Genomic DNA, 18369 nt, shown 5'->3' with positions numbered 1-18369 from the left:
TCTAGTAACATAGTCAATAGTTTAGGGACAATTTCACAACTCCTACCACCACTTTTCCACACTTGCTATATTTACTTTATTGCATCTTTATCTAAACATCCCCTAGTTTATATTTACATGTTCTTCATTATCTTGCAAACCTATCCTATCACACCAACAAAGTACTTCTAGTTTCATACTTGTTCTAGGTAAAGCGGACGTCAAGCGTGCGTAGAGTTGTATCAGTGGCCGATAGGACTTGAGAGAGTATTTGTTCTACCTTTAGCTCCTCGTTGGGTTCGACACTCTTACTTATCGAAAGAGGTTACAACTATCCCGTATACTTGCGGGCTATCAACCCCCCACATGGTTCCATCAAGAAGAAGAGGACAACGAGTGGATCTTCAACACCTCACTTACAACACATGAGCGATGCTCCAAAGGTAACATAGGTGATGGTGCTTCTCTTGTCCCACTAGTGGACTCTCTTGACATCGATTGCTCCCATGATGTTGACCCACCTATTCCCATGCTTCATGCTAGTGAGACTTCTTCATGCCTTGACTTACCTATTTATGGTAAATATGATGATGAGCATGTTGAGTTGCCCAGTTGTGATGCTATGCTCTATAGGATATCATGTGAAAATTCTTTTGGTCACATCATGTTTGACAACCCTTTGAACTTTTCATATGCTAGAGTGAGATCTCCCATATTGAATCATTACAATCTCAACATAGTAACTATGCATGCCCCATTAAAATCAATCCCATATGCACTTATGGCATAGATGACGAGATGATGGTCATTGGCATTTGTTTTTCATGTGATGATATTGCCATGCTTCCTTTACATGATTTGCGCAATTCATCTACTATGCCATGCCATGATCACATTGTTCCAAATATGCATTGTTTTGGATGTTGTCAATATTCTCCATGTGATGTTGCTACTCATGCTCATGAGGAGACCCCCATAGTTTTCTCATACATATTAGGAGATCTTGATGCATTTCATACTTTGCATGATTCCCATAATTGCTTGCACCATATGCATTACATGAATAACAATGTTCTAGATATTTCCCATGATGCATTACATCCTTTGGGTCTCCATTATGTCATACATAACAACAAACCTCTCATGATGGATGACATGTTTCTATATCACGCATCTCATTTATTTGAGCATTGGATATTTTGTGCTAATCGACACATGCACGTGCCCATCATGATGGATGATGTGTACATATATCATGCACACACAATTTTTCCTTTGTCTTTGTTTTGTGTAGGTACTCACGTATACTCGTCAACATCTCAATCCCAAGAGTTGACGAAACGAGCTCTTGAGAGCAACGATGACTTGGGATCCCGTGGACTATCCTTACCACCGTTCCCTTTGCGCAAGGACTACACACATCTCTTTTTCTTGGCTCTCACACGGCTATGAGCTATATATCACTTGTCCCTTTATGCCCATACTATCGTGTTCACTTTGCATGTTATGCCTCTTTACATGATTTTGCCATGCAATTGTGACCCTTGCTTGCATCTACCCATGCTTCACCATTATGATACTCCCATGTGTATTTGCATGCTTGGTGGAGATCCCCTTGTTGCTTTTGCCATGTTTATCATGTGCCCCATGCTATTGATGCTTGTTGTGTTGGTAGAGTCATGATGCCCCATTGCTATTTACATATGGCCTCTCGCCAATACATTCATGCCATTCTACTCATATCTTGCTTTCATGCTTGTGATATGTCATGTGCATTATTCATGCCCACTATTTGCACACATGACATGCTTGCCATTATTCCCTCTAGTATGTTGCATCTTCGCACTACTAGCATGCTTGACTTGTTCGCTATGATTGCTTGCAATGTTGCATCACCCATGTTCCACTATTACTTGCTTTCTTGGGTTGATGACATATATGCTCATGCCTCTCACATGATATATCTTGATCATTGTCTCTTGTGTCCATTAGTTGCCTCTCTCATATCCACTTGTATTGAGTGCAACCATTCTATGCTTATTGATCTTGGAGACTTTGACATATTACTTGTGAAGCATGCTTGTTTGATTGAGCCTATTGTATTTGGTTGTTCTTGCATCATATGCCTCCATACTATGAAATGCTCCCTTGTCCTTTCTTATGATGAACATGATGCATACACTTGTTGGGTATCTTACCACACGAATGATAGGTTTTGCACTTCCGCTAACCTCATTTGTTTTTCTGAGTGTTTGTCATGTTCTTTCGTTTTGAAGGATTCACAAGGCGATACCATGACGAGACAACTTGGTCATGCAAAGGCATACACGATGTGTGGCACCAACATTTTCAACATTCTCATAAAGGTGAACTCCTTCCCTTTGAGCCATCCTCAAATACGGATATTGGATGGGTCACTCTTTCATTGTTGTTTCCTTCTTGTTGTCTACATGTTACATCTATTGGATGGAGGAGCGACATTGGAGATTGGATCTATGGACCTTCACATTGAGGAGCGCTCGCACTTATTGGATGCACCTTCGGAACTCCACTCTTGCCACGACATCGAGCATTGGTACACCAACACCTCCATATTTGTTGATTGTGCTCATACATGTCATGCTCGATGGACATATCATACTCACCACAAGTTTGCACCCTATGCATGGATTGGCTCACATTATGATTGCCTTGTTGCATCTTGTCTTCCCATGTCATCCATTATATATGAGCTTGTTCACTTCCTTAGCAAATTTGTTGTGATCTTCCTTGATGGCATATTCATACATCATGATCATATTACCCATCATCAATTGCATGACAACATAATCACATTGAGCACCAATTACCATGTTCATGCTCTTGATAAACCATCACATTATGACATCATTTTGCACAATGGTAGAATTTGTCGCTTTGTGCACCATGCTTTTGTTCCCATGAATGCTTTGCATGTCATTCTAGATCATCTTGATAAGCATCATGTGTTTTGCCACGCACAATCTTGCCGAACGGACTCATTCTTACATGATGGACATTTTGTGTGCTCTAACCATTGTATTTCCGAGTGTCGCTTGTGTTTGCTCATTTTGCATGTACCACATACCGGAGACACCTTGGAGTACTTGGATTGCACCATGCCTTCAAGTTCGTCCAACTACAAGTACGTCCACGTCAACTGTTTCCATGGTGATGAGGATCACGATCCGAGGTTGGATCTTTCCCAAGGGGAGGGGGAGATGATGCGGAGCATCCCACGTTCATCCCCATGTACACTCTGACTACTCTCCAAACCCCAAGAGGACATATGACGAGACCTCGAACATACGCCATTGGACACAAGGTGAACTCGCTCCTCTCCGAATCGTCACTTTCTACATGTGAGACATGGCTACTACCTCCAACATGTGTGCTATGCATGATCAGGTACTTAGAGGAAAGCCACGGAGCCACCACATCCAACGGACGAGCTAGCGAGGACGCCAAGTACAAGAACTAAGAAGAAGAGACCCCAACGAAGTTACAGCCATCGGACGACCGCTGGCGACCGGACGCCCGACACCTGATGACCAGCCTGGCCAAGACCCAGCAGACGCACGCTACAGTGAGCGGACCACCGGTCCAGACCGGACGTCCGGCAACATCCCAGCGAGCGGACAACCGGCCGCACCGGACGTCCGGCATACCTGCACCCGAGCCAAACTAGCGGATGCCCGATCCTTCCAGACGTCCGGACCTCCGCGAGCGACCGGACGACCGGTAGAGACCGGACGTCCGCTGCCTGTGTGCCCGCAGCTTCGGGTTGATGCCCTTGTACCCCTTCACTTCGACTCCCATTTGCACTATGACTATAAATAGACCTCTCCCACGTCCTAGCTAGGGTTAGCAAAGGATTAGCTCACTTGAGATAGAGCTTTGCTCATCCATACGGATCTCCTCCTCGTGAGAAACTGCGGCCTCTTCGGAGAAGATCCACCATGGATTCAAGACCCCTTTATGGGAAGATCCCTCGTGGATTCAAGACCTCCTCTCGGAGATGAGCTACCGCCACTTGTATCGTCCGTTATTGACTTTGGATCTCGTGTATCTCTTTGTGTTTCTTGGATCTAGCACTTGTGTGATCAATTCCGTGTTTGGTTGAGTGTTTCTCTTGTTTCTCCCTCACGATTTTCCCTCGTGTTCTTCCACGCGTTCTTCGTGTTCCCCGTAGGATCCTCTCCAAACATGAAAGATCGGCCCCTAGGGTTCCGCCCTACATCAATTGGCCTTCCCAAAACCAAAATGAGCATCCATTGTCCTACATAAAAGATTGAACAATCTCGAAATGAGCTACCGTACTTGAACTAAAGAATGAGCTATGGAACAAGATACCGCAAGTGCACGTACCCCGTCGTTTTCGCATTTGTAGAACACCCATCCGGGGTGCTTCGGCATGCCCGAAGTGAGCCGCAACACTTGGCGCGAGCAGTCGTCGCACTGTGTGAGCGGCATCGACAGGCCACAAAGACGCTGCGCGAGCACTAAGCCCGGTGGACGGCCGGACGAGTCCATGCCCGCAAACCTTCGGCGGCGGCGGGCGGACGAACCCACGCCTGCATGCGGCGATGCGCCCTTGCGTGGGCTGCGGGAGAGGCTCCCCGACCACTCCATCGCCTGAGGCAGCAACCGGCGGCCGAAAAAAAGCTAAATCCGGCGGCCGGCGATGAAGCGCCGCAGATCTGCAAATCCGGCGGCCCGCCGACGCAGGGGGGAAGGGAAGGGAGGCCTCGTGCATGTGGAGGCCTTCCGGTGTGCTCCTGCCGGCTGCTGTCACCGGAATCTTGGGCGGCGGCCGTCGGCGGCGCGAGGGGTGAGTAGGGGTGGTTGGTGGGAGAAAGCGCGGGATGAAATGTCCCCCACACCAACCGCTTCCGCTTATATGCAGGGCACCGCAGCCGCGGGGAAAAACCCGCGTTTTCCCGGGTTGGGGTGGGTCTTTTGCCGCGCCCCGCAAAAAAAATTACGGGCCGGGACGGGATGCGGGGTCTGATCGGGATGCTTTTTCGGCCCCGACCCGCATTTTGGCGGTTATTTTACGTGTCGGGGCGGGATGCGGGGTCTGCTAGAGTTGCTCTAAAAGCGCTTGCAAAGGACGCTTCTGCAAAAACGTTTTACATTTGTAAACAGAAGAGGGAGTAGTCTTTTTTTTTACTTCGCATATTAGGTTTTGTTTCAAGAAGTTTGACAAAGTTTATCCAAAAAAAAGTAAATATTCACAATAAAAAATCAGTATCTTTAGATACATCATGGATTATATTTATTTGGTATTGTGGATCTTGCTATTTTATAATAATAAATTTGATCAAACTTTATAAATTTGACTTACGACGAACCTAATGTAGGGAGAACAAATAAACGAAGGGAGATTTTCAAAAAAATAAATAAAAATAAACGAAGGGAGTAAAGTCCCGACCATTTTTATAGCTACAAGTTGCATCAGCAAATTATAACACACTCCATTGCAAGTCTTTATTCTCTCCGATTCAGCACGCGGCCCCGGCGGAGCACCTCAAAGCACCGGCGTCCTTGGTCAGCGATCTCACCTCGCCGGAGCTCGCCGCTGGGAATGCCTGGTGCCTGTTGTATTTCGGCCGCACCCTGCTGCCGGTCTGCTTAAAGACGGCGCCGTTCTCAAACGAGTCCCCACTGGAGTGCCAATGCCAGTCCTTACCCTCGGCATGTCCGACCAGAGGCATCCTTCTCGTCACCTGCAAAGAATATACCAAGATCAGAAGGCGAGCTCTGGCAATTTCAAACGCCACAGCTCTCAAATCGTCTTTAAAAAAAATATCAGGCACCAACATTGGCGCTGTCTGTTGTGGAGGCGATGAACAGGTTGCCCTGGCTCTTGACAGTCGGCCCCATGCTTCCTCCGATGGCGTATTCCCTCCACCCGTCGTAGAAGTTGTTGACGACGTGGGCGTAGCCGTGCCTGATCCTCGGCATGCGCTGGTTCACGTGGGGCCCGAAGCGGTTGAACGCCACGGTGACCCGCATCCGGCGGTCGGCGACGTGCTGGTCGTCGTGGCCCAGCAGCATGACCTTGTCGTGGTCGTGGAACCAGTTGTTGGAGACGGTCACGTCCGTGGACCCGAGCGTCACGTCCAGCAGGCCGTCCTCGCACCGCGCTAGCGTGTTGTGGTCGATCCACACCTTGGAGCTGGACAGCAGCCGGATGGCGTCGCCGTCGCCGACGTCCATGTTCTGCACGGCGCCGCCGGGCCGGACGACCTGCCCGGGGGGCTGCGCGCGGACGCCGTGCACGTGGAGCCCGTGGATGACCACGTTCCTCACCTCGTAGAGCACAATGCCGGCGCCCCCGGCGACGTGCACGTCGGCGCCACGGCCGTCGATCGTGGTGAAGCTCTTGACGAAGAGCGGCTGCGCCAGCCTGATGTGCATGGTGCCCGGCTGGAAGGTGATCCAGACCTTTCCCGGTAGCACCGTCGCGCCGTACCGCAGCGTGCCGGGCCTGGGCCGCACGGGGTCGTCGCTTGGGTCGGTCACCGTGTACATGGTCACCCCGTGGCCGCGGTTCTGCCGCATCTTCCCCGCGAAGCCGACGGAGCACATGGCGAGCCGCTGCCGGTCGGTGGCCCAGTTGCTCTGGCCGCGCCAGCACCGATCGATGACGTTTTCGTGCCGGAGGTTCCCGGTGGCAGCTCGGAGGAGAAGCAAGAGGAGGGTGGCGGACAGGAGTAATTCCTTGGGTGCCATGACGTGCCTTGTAGAGAGTAGGAGGAGGATCGAGAATGAGGCTCTTTCAGATTTTCTGCCGCATTTTAAAGAAGAGTAGCGGTTTCTAGGAGCAACAAACAAACGCTTTGCTGATCTTGTTAATGTGGTGTACTTATAGATTGCAGTTGTTTTATTTCTTTGCTTTTAAGTCGAAAGGAACCGCCATTGTTTAATGTAGCCAACATCCAACTCCACAACGGAACGAAGCCGTTGATAAATCCATGAATCTCGGTGAGGTCATAGTGAAGTGCCCCCGCAAAGTGCCCCCGCATGTGTGGAATATGAGTACTGAGAACAAAACAGTGTTGACGCGCACAAACTCCACCGATACACGAGACAGACTACTACGGGAACTCGTCATGTCCTTCCCTAGTTGAATTAGCTGGTACGGGGCCACCAAGTTGTCCGAGCCAGTGGCGTTGTCGGACGGCCGACACATAGGGACGAGGTTTTTCTTCTCTCGAAAAGGGGAAGGCCTCGGCCTCTGCATCATCGTGATGCACGCAACAGGTGAAAGAAAACGGCGAAACAAAAGCGAAACATTCTCTGAAGAATCGAAATAAAGAGGGGGCAGCAGGAGTGGCGGCTTCTTTAGTTTCCCACCGTGAATTCGAGGAATCACAGCTGGTGTCAATCCAAGAAATCGTTCCCCTTTCGTCTCCTCGTGATCAGAATAATATTGGTAACCGGCGATCGCAATGGTCAGCGAATCCAGTTCTGCCCGCCCTCTTCTAGCTCGACGCCGGGCCGGGCGTCTTGAGCCGTTAGCAGAGCGCCGTGTTGCTTTCCCTCCAGCTCTCGTCTGGGTGCCCTCGCTCGTGAACGGTGCTGTCGCTGAGCATCGTGGTGTACTCCATTTGACATCCCTTGTACTTATAACTCTTCTGTATTATAAATAGGCAGACACGCCCCTGCTTCCTGTCAGACTACCAAGCTGATCGCCAGCAGCACTGCAGCAGGCGCTCCACTGTTTCGGCGTCGCCGTCTATAAAGCTCTCTACCTTGAAGGCGCTTCTGGGCTTTGTTTGGACAGCGGAACATGGTACCGCAACTCTTACTGTCTGATCGTGATCACTTGCTAGCTTGTACTGTGTATGTTTCTGCATGTTTGCCTCCCTGTTTGTCTGCCTAGAGGAATGAAGGTTCTTAGTTGTCCACTTGTACTTGTGTTTGGTTGCAAAGACAGAACTGCTAGTGCTTACTAAGTTGTCAGTAGCATGCTTGTGTTCTTGAGGGATGTTGTTTCAGAATTGTTCATGACCGAAATTGGCATGTCAACTTGTTATATCACTGAGGTCAAAATCACCTCATAAGTATGAACTAGTATCTGCATAAAAATATTCTGAATGTCACAAATTTCTAGGTAGAATAGAATAGAGCTGTTTCAGAATTGTTTTGTGTGTTTTGGACACATTTTTCTTACTTTTCTTGTTCTTTAGAGCCTTGCAAGCTTAAGCGGGAAGGATCCAAATCCTTCCAGCGCTCCGTCGGCGCTCCGAAGCATAACGAGGTCCGTCGACAGAAACGGCTATAAGTACGCGGATGGCAATGCTGGGTATGAAATGGTTCTTGCAAAGGAGCAGAATCCTGATCCATCACGCATTGCAACCCTCTCAAACAAGGTAATCCATCCAGGCAAACTAAAGCCCTGTAATCTACTGTATTACAGTCTGTTCTGTATAAGTGATATATGCAATCAAGTTATTTAACATCCATTTCTTGTAACATCTTGCTCCACAGATGGTGTCATTCCCTAGCTTCATCTCGGACAACGGGACCATGACCATAAGCACTCCGGTGAGGTTCGGCCCGTGGGGCGGCACCGGCGGCACCATATTCGACGACGGCATATTCACCGGCGTCCGGCAGATCAACATCACGCGAGGGCTGGGGATATCCTCCATGAAGGTCCTCTACGACCGCAACGGGCAGGCGATCTGGGGCGACAAGCGCGGCTCCAGCGGGGCGGCTAGACCAGAAAAGGTAACACAATTTCCTATTCAGAGTTTCAGAGCATCGATGAGTTTCAGACTTTTTTATGAAATGGGAACTTTGTTTGGGCAGATAATTTTCGACTTCCCGACGGAGATCCTGACCCACGTCACCGGGTACTTCGGGCCGACGATGATCATGGGCCCGACGGCGATCAAGTCCATCACCTTCCACACCACGAAGAAGAGCCACGGCCCGTTCGGGGACGAGACCGGCACCTTCTTCTCCAGCTGTCTGACGGAAGGGAGGATCGTAGGGTTCCACGGCAGGGGAGCGTGGTACGTCGACAGCATCGGGGTTCATGTCCTGGAAGGCAAGGTGCTGTCGGAGAAATCCGCCGGCACGACCCCGTTGGGCGACATGCTTGCACTGCCGATGAGGGAGATCGGGGACGAGGTAGAGTCAAATCGATTTGTCGAGGGAATTCATTGCTTGGTGCTGAGTCAAGAATGTGTCTGACATTGTGGATGGTTCATGTTGCAGGTTACGTACGGTGTGGTGAAAGAACCGATACCGATAGGGCCCGGGCCGTGGGGAGGGGAGGGGGGCAAGCCGTGGGACGATGGCGTCTACACGGGCATCAAGCAGATCTACGTAACCAGAGACGATTTCATCGGGTCCATACAGATCGAGTATGACCGGAGCGGGCAGTCCGTCTGGTCTACCAGGCACGGCAACGGCGGTCAGATCACACACAGGGTGAGCAGAGCAGAGCAGAGCACAGCAGAGCAGAGCCGACTTGACCAATTACCCATCTCTTATGCAGACTTTGCTGATCATCACTTGACCGAATGTACGTGCAGATTAAGCTGGACTACCCACACGAGGTGCTGATCTGCATATACGGCTACTACAACACCTGCGTGGGGGAAGGGCCCAGGGTGCTGAGGTCGATCACCGTCGTCAGCAGCCGGGGCAAGTACGGGCCGTTCGGCGACGAGGTCGGGACCTACTTCACCTCCGCCACCACGCAGGGGAAGGTGGTCGGCTTTCACGGCCGGAGCGCCATGTACCTGGACGCCATCGGGGTGCACATGCAGCACTGGCTGGGGGACAGGAACACCGCCACCGCCGCCAAACCTAAGGCCAGCTCCGTTCCCAAGATCGTCGGTCCCAACCCCAAGACTGGTTCTGATAATCCCAGGGCTGGTTCTACCACCAAGTACTACGTCTCCAAGTATCTCTTTTGATTTCGCTTCGCCTACCATTTCAGTTCGCAGGAGAGTGTTCTTGCGTTTTTTTTCTACCGGGGAGTAGTATTTTGTATCGAAGGCAGAGCTATACAGCCGGTTGGGGTGTGTGACGGCAACCGGGATCAGAGTATCAGAAGACTAGTTAAAAGGAACAGCTCATACTGTTGCAAACGAGCATCAAGATCAGATGACATGATCATGACATATGTAGCCCGCAAACCTTCTCTTGCACTCCTGGGAGGATAAGTAGTGCAGTGACATGATCTTCCATCCTTTGTCACATAATACATTTCAAACAATTGCAAAGGACAGGCGCATTCCACTTCCCCAATTGCGATAGTCTCGATAGGATAGCCACGCTCCCCCGTTCCGCGCCGCGCGCCCCTCCGGCCGCGGCGGCCACCTCCACGCTGCCGCCCAGCATGGGCTCGCCGCTCCCCCTCGTCGGTGCAGGCTCCGGACCGCTGGACAGCCCCGTGTTGGCTTCGCCCTGCCTGTCGCTGGTGCCAGACTCCCTGGATCTCGGGGATTCGGCCTCCCCAGATCCGGTTTCCACGCCGCGCCCGCTGCTGCGAGTTGAATGCCCCCCCCCCCCACATCGATCCGACGGTCTCTAGCCCACCCCCTGCTCGATGCCTGCAGTCCATCATCGTCGCGCCCCCTCCTGCGGATAGCCTTGCCATTTCCGGCAAGGACGGTGGCTGGACCGAGGTCACCTCGCGGAAAAACCGCATGACCTCCCTCGATCCGGCGGCTTCTAGCTCGTCGCGCTCGGCCCACCGTTCGGACCGGCGGCCAGCCTTCAATGCGGTTGGTGGCCGGGAGGCCTTCTTAAGCAAGTTCCGGGGTCGTTGCTTCCGCTGCCTCAGCAAGCGCCACCGCCGGAAAGACTGTAGAGATCCCCTTCGCTGCGTCCTCTGCAAGCTCCAAGGCCACCTTGCCCGCGAGTGTCCCCAAAATTCTCGCAATGGCCGCGGCGGATCTGCTTCTAGTAGGCTAGGCCCCCTCCCTGCTCGCGCTCCAGTCCACAGCCGTCTCCGTTTCCCCACCCCACCGGCCCCGCCCCCGCGCCCCCTCGATATGGCGCCAACGGCTGATCTGAGCCTGGTCGACCCTGCTCGCCGCCCTCGCGCCAGCCACAAAGTAGGTGTGTCTACCCCAGCCATAGAGCAGAGCATCTTCTTCCTGCGCCGACATGCCATCACGCTGCGCGCCACTGACGGCATCTGTGCCACATAGCCGATGGCGGTCGGCCGTGCTCTGGAGGCACAGCTCTGCGTCCCGCCGCACCATCTGCGTGTCACGGCGCACAATCCGGAGGACTTCTTCGTCATCTTCACGCAGCCGGCTCACCACGACAACGCGGTCCGCCGCGGCGTTCTGCGCGTCGACGGCGCCAGCTTCGCCATCGCGCCGTGGGGAGAGAATGACCACGCGGGCCACGACACCTTCAACCTCCACGTGCGCTGCGTCATCGAGCATCTACCCCGGCAGTATTGGACGCTAGAGGGCGTCCAGGAGGTCTTCGGCGACAAGGTGCTTGTCGATCGCCTCGACAGCCGCACCCTGGGGCGCGATCACACCAAGACATTCGCGTGCTGGGTGTGGGTCTGGGACATGCCATTCATCCCGACCCGGCACACGTACTGGAAGCTGCCTCAAGGTGCCGGCCGGGTGGAGGAGATGGAGGGCTTCTCGCCGCCGAACCGCCGCGTCGCCGTCCCGCCCGGCGCGGACCGCTATGACATGCTCATCCACGTCGACCGCGTCGAGGAATGGTCCCTCCTCTCCCCCAAGTCATTGCACTCTGCGCAAAGTGGGCTGCCCTCCTCCGACTCTGACAGCGACGACGCCCTCCCCCGTACCATCACCGGCACCTGGGTCATGCACGTCGAGGACGGCCAACCCATGGAGCCCCACCGCCGCCAGCAACGCGCACCTGTGGTGGACACGGGCTGCCGCGGCCTCCCTGGCCGCGGCCCTCGCTGCGACCACGACGACCAGGGTGGCGGCGGCGGTCGGCACTCCTGGAAGGACACTGTGCTGGGCCGGGGCCGTGGCCACGCCGCCCAAGCTGATCGTGGGGAGGCCACGAGCAAAGAGCGCCAGCGCAGCCGCTCTCCTCCTCCTCGTCGCTCAAAGAAAGCTGCAGGCCAGGGGCGGCACGACGGCCGCTCGTCCTCCCAGGTGTACCCGGCCAAGCAGAAGCAGGGGAAGGCGAAGCTAGCTAGTCAGATCCACGTCCCCTCTCCTGCTGCGGCACCGGCTAGCCCCCGCACCACGCAAGATGAAGTTGCAGATTTCTTCGCCTCTGCGGAGAAGGCTCTGGCTGCGCCCACCTTTGGAGACGATGCGGCCGCTACCCTAGAAGAGGAGATCGCCACCACCATCGGGACGCCTCTGAAGTTCCAGGACCGCGACAAGCCAGAGACGAGCAAGCCTGCGCCCAAGACGCCGGACGTGTTCGGCCCCACGCTCTCGGGGCCGCACCACGCACCGGAGCACTTCAGCTGCCAGACACCTTGCGCGCGGACACGGTCGCCCTGCAGCTTGGCACGGTGACACAACAAGTCTAGCTGATCGAGATCAACAGGAGCCGGGAGGCCACGCGTCGCATCTTCACCGACAAGCAGGCCTTCCTGCTTTGCCCGCCGCCGGCCAAGCAAAACTCTGCCCCGCCAATGTCTAGGGCGAGATAGGTCCCTCCTCCACGTCAGAGCGCGCGGCAAGCAGCTCAAAATTGCAAGGTGCCTGTGGCACAACGCGGCTCGCTAAGGTTGGTGGAAGGTCTTGGACTCCTCGGCCCAAAGGAGAAGATGACGAAGAAGGCGACAGAAGCTCTCATCCGCAAGTTCGACGAGCCCCTCTCCGATGACGATATCGCCATCATCTCAAAGCTCACCAAGATGGACAAGGCCGCTCTCCACATCGCAGCGGGGCTCAACGGCCCTGACAGAGTCGCCGAAGAGGCCGCGATGTGATCATGTTAGCAAGCCCAGCTTTCTGTAGTGTTAGGGTTAGTAGTTGCTTCCGGCGACGGCCAGCGATCGGACGGCCTGTGTTAGGTGTCGTCCCCTTCTGTTGTGCTAGTTGTAGGCAGTGGTTCGAGTTGCGCCGTTGTAGTTTGGGGCCTATTGATGGTCGACGGCGTCCCTCGGAGTGGTGGCTGGTGTACCAGTGTTCTGTTTATCATAGTTTCAGTAGTCGCCGGAGATGCCTCGTGTTTTCCCCATGATTGATGATCACTCCACCCCCCCGATCATGTGCTGGAATGTGCACGGGCTGAACTCGCCGGGGAAGAGGGAGGTAGTACGAGAGGTGGTTGCGGCCCATAAAACTGCGATCCTATGCCTCCAGGAGACAAAGTTAGATGCTTGGACACCAAAGATCATTCGCGACATCGGTGGAGGCACGATGCAGGGCTGCGCCGTGTTGCCGGCCATCGGCACACACGGCGGAGCTGCCATCTTATGGAACAAGGATGTAGTCACCGTAGCCACTCATGCCATTGGGCAATTTGCGATCACAGCAAAGGTCACCCTCGTCTGCAACCCCTCTTCTTTCTGGCTCACTACGGTGTATGGACCGGCTGATGACGCGAGCAAAGACGATTTCCTCTCCGAGTTAGCTAGGACTGCGCCACCCGCTGTCGAGCCCTGACTCATCAATGGAGATTTCAACTTGATCTACGAGGCGAGAGACAAGAACAACCACAATCTAAATAGGAGGCTAATGGGCCGTTTTAGAGCAGCGATCGACGGAGCAGGTCTTCGTCAGATCAAGTGTAACAACCGTAGGTTCACGTGGAGTAGCGAAAGAGAAAATCCTACACTAGTTAGCATTGACAAGTTCTTCTGCTCCTCGCCCTGGGAAGCCCTGTTCTCGTGCGCGATACTGATGGCTGCGTCCACTGCATGCTTCGATCACTGCCCGCTTTTGCTAGCGGACGCATCTGCTCCTCGCCGACGGGGAGGATTCAAATTCGAATCCTTCTGGACGCGGCTCCCGCACTTCCACGACACGGTCCTGGCTGCTTGGTCATGTCCGACGGCCACCACCTACGCCTTCGCTCGGTTGCGCACCAAAATGAGTCGTGTGGCCAAGGATCTGAGAATCTGGAGCAACAGCCTGATTGGGGACACAAAGATTCAGTTGCACATCGCCTGTGAAGTCATTCTGCACCTTGATGTTGCCCAAGAGAGTCGGCGGCTCTCGACAGCCGAGGCGGAGCTCCGGAAGGGCCTGAAGATCAAGTTGCTGGGTCTTGCAGCGATCGAACGCTGCAGAAAAAGGCAGGCCTCCAGACTCACCTGGCTGCGTGCGGGAGACGCCCCTACCAAGTTTTTCATGGCCAAGATCAGCTCGAGAAGACGCAAGAACTTCATCAACGCCCTGAAAGTGGGAGACAACATTGTGACTACACATGCAGAGAAGCAAAAGGCAATTCACGAGCACTTCAACTGCATCCTAGGATCCACACAACACCGAGCTACGTCGATCAACTGGGATGAGCTGCATATGCCTGCGCTGCATGCAAATGGACTGGACAACCTATTCTCTGAAGACAAGGTTTGGGAAGCGATCAAGGATTCACCAGCGGAAAAATTGCCTAGGCCTGACGGATTCTGCGGATGTTCTTCCGTAGCTGCTGGAGCATCATCAAAGAAGACATCATGCACGCGTTTCAGCAGTTCTACCACCTGGTCGGGCAAAATTTCGGGGCTCTGAACACTGCGATCATCGCGCTCATCCCCAAGAAAGACGGAGCAAGCTGCATTGCTGACTACAGACCGATTAGCCTGATCCATTCAATTGCCAAGTTGATCTCCAAAGTCCTCTCGCTCCGGCTGGCCTCAGTGGTGCAGTCTATCATCTCGCCCGCACAGACGGCTTTCCTGAAGACCAGATGCCTGCACGACAGCTTTGTATACGTCCAGAATTGTGTCAAGAGCCTACACCGCAGGAAAACACCGACAGTCCTCCTAAAACTTGACATCTCGAGAGCCTTTGACAATGTCTTCTAGGAGTATCTACTAGAGTTGCTCACAAGACTAGGGTTTAGTGCACGCTAGCGGGATTGGATCTCGCTCCTCCTCGCCACCTCATCATCGGTCATCCTCCTCAATGGGTCACCAGGCGCGCGCATCCTTCATCGACGGGGCCTGAGGCAGGGAGACCCACTGTCTTCCCTCCTCTTCATAATCGCGATCGACCCCATCCACTGCCTGCTACAAGCTGCCGAGGAAGCCCTGGAGATCATGCCAGTTCCTGGCAGAGAGGTAAAGCTCAGGGTGAGCCTGTACACCGACGACGCTATCATCTTCGCAAACCCAGACAAGGAGGAGATCTATCACCTGATGCATATCCTGCAAAGCTTCGGCGATGCCTCGGGCCTCCGGATCAACCTTGCCAAATCCACGGCCACGCCAATCCACTGCAACAACATCGACCTGTAGTATGTTCTCCAGGCGTTCCGCGGCCCGATCGCCCACTTCCCAATTAGGTATCTAGGTCTTCCATTAACGACTGGACGGCTACGTCTAGTTCACCTACAGTTCATCGTTGATCATATCCGCGCCCGGCTAGCGGGCTGGAAGGGACGAACTGCTGTCCATGGCGGGCAGGTGCGTTCTGGTCCGCTACGTCCTCTCGGCCCTGCCCACCTTCGCTCTCACAGCGCTACGAGTCCCAAAGAAGCTGATGAAGGAAATTGACAAGTGCAGGCGGCGTTTTCTCTGGGGAAAGGATCAAGAACTCTCGGGCGGCAGCTGCAAGGTTAGCTGGGAACGGGTCTGCTCCCCGATTGAGCATGGCGGACTCGGTGTCTTGAACCTAACCAAGTTCAGCCGCGCGCTTCGGCTGAGATGGCTATGGCACAGTTGGAAAAACCCCACTCGGCCTTGGGTGGGTACGGAGCCACCATGCGACGCCTCGGATCATGCTCTTATCAATGCAGCGATGGTTGTTGCTGTCGGCAACGGCAAAATGGTGAGCTTTTGGCACTGCTCATGGCTCGGGCCGGTGCCGCTGAAGTTCTGCTTCCCGTTTCTCTTCAGGCACTCGAGGCGCAAGGGCATAACTGTGGTGCAAGCCATCAGCGGCGACCGTTGGGTTCTGGACCTAGCGCATGGCAACAGCAACGAGCTTGTCAGCGAGGTTATCTCTCTTCATCGACTCATTCAGTGCCGGCAGCTCAACCTTCAGGCAGAGGAGCAGGACCAAATACGCTGGAGCTCGGAGGGGTCAGGCCAGTACAGCTCCCGCTCGGCCTATGCCATCTAGTTTTTGGGTTCGACGTCGGGAACATATCAGACCATGATCTGGAAAGCCTAGGCTCCGGCCAAGTTGAAGATGTTTGCGTGGCTCCTCCACCAAAACCGGTTGTGGTGCAATGATCGTCTCCAACGCAGGGGCTGGCCAAACTGCTACTTCTGCCAGCTGTGCTTGAGAAACCTGGAGACGGCGGGTCACCTGTTCTGGAGCTGCCCCTTTGCGAAGACGATCTGGGCCAGCTTATCCTCCTGGCAGCACTGCCAGGGGCTCAGCATTGCGTGCGAGTACATCGACAACAGCTCACTGGAAATGATGGAGGCCATGGTAGCAGCGACGCAGCCAGCGCATGCAAAAGGGATCAAGTCGCTAATAATGCTCGTGCTTTGGAAAGTATGGCTGGAGTGCAACAGCCGTGTTTTCAGGAAACAAGAGGCGACTGCGCAACATGTGATCAAGGCCATCAGGAGAGAACTCTGTCTTTGGCAACAGGGAGGCTTGAAGCACATTCAGAGCCCCTTCGGGGATCCGCTGTGAGATTATAGGGTTTTAGCTCTCGGTGCATCAGGCACCTCCGCCTCTGTTTTTTCGTTTGTTTTCTTTACTCCTTGATCCCTGGATCATCGCCTTTGCCACTTTGTCATCTGCTCCCTGCTTAATCAATGAAACACCAGCCATGGCTGGCCAGTTCGAAAAAAACAATTGCAAAGTACTCCATGATACTAAAATCCTCAGTTGGCATTTAAGAAGAAATGAGAGCCACCTCCCATGGGCGAGCTTCAAGTTTCCAACCCAGGCGGGTGACGCGTGGACGCACGCTTTTAGACACTTAGCCACTTGCGTCGGTGTGCTCATCGGACCACATACATCACTATGTATCATCTCCAATAATTCATGCTCCCGTTCAGGATAACCTATGAACAGCGTCTTAGTCATTTTTACCCATCAGACAAGCCTCACATGTGTCAAATGATTCAAAATCAAAAGACGTCAACACTCCATCTTTATGAAGCTTTTGCGTACGTATCTTTCCAATGTGACCAAGATGAAAGTGCCACATGTAAGTGGTGCTATCAGTTTTCTTAAGAAGTTTAGCATTAGTGTTATAGATATCTTTTTCACATTCAAGATCCAAAATGAATAAACCGCCGATAGTAGGTGCAAATTCATAAAACATATTCTTATTGTAAGTGCATCTAGTGCCACCCCTAGTTGGTTTTGGAGTATTGACGACAAAGTTGGTTGAGGGACTAATGCGTTTGTGAGAATTGCAGGATAACGCAGGTAGTGTCCCTCATTGATTCGGTTTACCTACCGGAGATGACCCCTAAAAATGTATGAAGACATTGAAGACAATGGTGGTGTGTGAAGATATTCACACTGAAGTCTATGACATGAGAAGACATTGAGTGAAGACTATGGAGTGCGAAGACTGAGTCGTTTCGTTGTTTCCTTTTCTTCTTTGTTGAGTCATGGGAACCACCGTACTGTTAAGTGGGGTCCAAGTGAACTAAGTCAAAGTGACTGAAGTGATGCTCAACCCAAATCCTATGTCTTCGAGCGAAGACAATGTGAGCAAATCTTATCCAGAGCTGGATGAGTCAGCTTTGCTTGTAGCCCAAGTAAATTTTCCGTGTGTGTTTGAAATCTGACCGTTGGAACACGTGTTAGTTCCTTAGTGACCCAGGGTCATTTCGGACATATCAGGTCGGGTTGCCTTGTGGCTATAAATAGCCCACCCCCTACACCATAAATTGGTGGCTGCTTAGAGTTAGTTTACGGCTTTTGTCGGTTTGAGAGCAACCCACCTCGAAGCCTTTGAGAGAGAAATCCTTGCGAGGACAAAGCCCAAACACCCAGAGCCAAAGAGTGTTAGGCATCACTGAAGTCTTTCTGTCTGTGTGACCTGAAGACTTATTACACTTGAGGACTATGTATCCTCCAGTCGGTTAGGCGTCGCGTTCTGAGCATCCAAGAGTCATTGTGGATTGCCGGGTGAACGAAGTCTGTGAAGGTTCGGATGTCTACCTTGAAGACTTACCAGAGTGATTGGGCGAGGACTGGGTGTCCTTAGCTCAAGGGGAATAAGGTGAAGACACGGTCTTCTGAGTTGAATCTCAGCCTCCTTAACCAGACGTACAGTTGTCACAGCAACTGG

General features: G+C 53.1%; 2 protein-coding genes across 2 annotated transcripts; one reads left to right on the top strand and one right to left on the bottom strand.

The window, feature by feature from the left end:
• Positions 1 to 5501: 5501 nt before the first annotated feature.
• On the bottom strand, positions 5502 to 6799 carry LOC123065754 (probable pectate lyase 4). Its single transcript, XM_044488976.1, has 2 exons — positions 5821 to 6799; positions 5502 to 5726 (listed from the first exon to the last, which is right to left on the bottom strand). The coding sequence occupies exons 1-2, from the start codon at positions 6733 to 6735 to the stop codon at positions 5502 to 5504; spliced, it is 1140 nt and encodes a 379-aa protein (XP_044344911.1). The 5' UTR covers positions 6736 to 6799.
• A 711-nt stretch (positions 6800 to 7510) lies between these two features.
• LOC123065753 (jacalin-related lectin 3) lies at positions 7511 to 10209 on the top strand. The gene is made up of 6 exons (XM_044488975.1): positions 7511 to 7798; positions 8196 to 8378; positions 8497 to 8739; positions 8821 to 9144; positions 9232 to 9447; positions 9552 to 10209. Exons 1-6 carry the CDS (start codon positions 7796 to 7798, stop codon positions 9936 to 9938), a joined length of 1356 nt encoding a protein of 451 aa, XP_044344910.1. The 5' UTR covers positions 7511 to 7795; the 3' UTR covers positions 9939 to 10209.
• The last annotated feature ends 8160 nt before the right edge of the window (positions 10210 to 18369 follow it).

This window comes from Triticum aestivum, chromosome 3B (assembly GCF_018294505.1).
Source record: "Triticum aestivum cultivar Chinese Spring chromosome 3B, IWGSC CS RefSeq v2.1, whole genome shotgun sequence".
In the NCBI taxonomy this organism is placed as follows: domain Eukaryota; kingdom Viridiplantae; phylum Streptophyta; class Magnoliopsida; order Poales; family Poaceae; genus Triticum; species Triticum aestivum.
The sequence above is the reverse complement of the archived record's forward strand: the minus strand, read 5'-3'. Positions and strand labels throughout refer to the sequence as shown.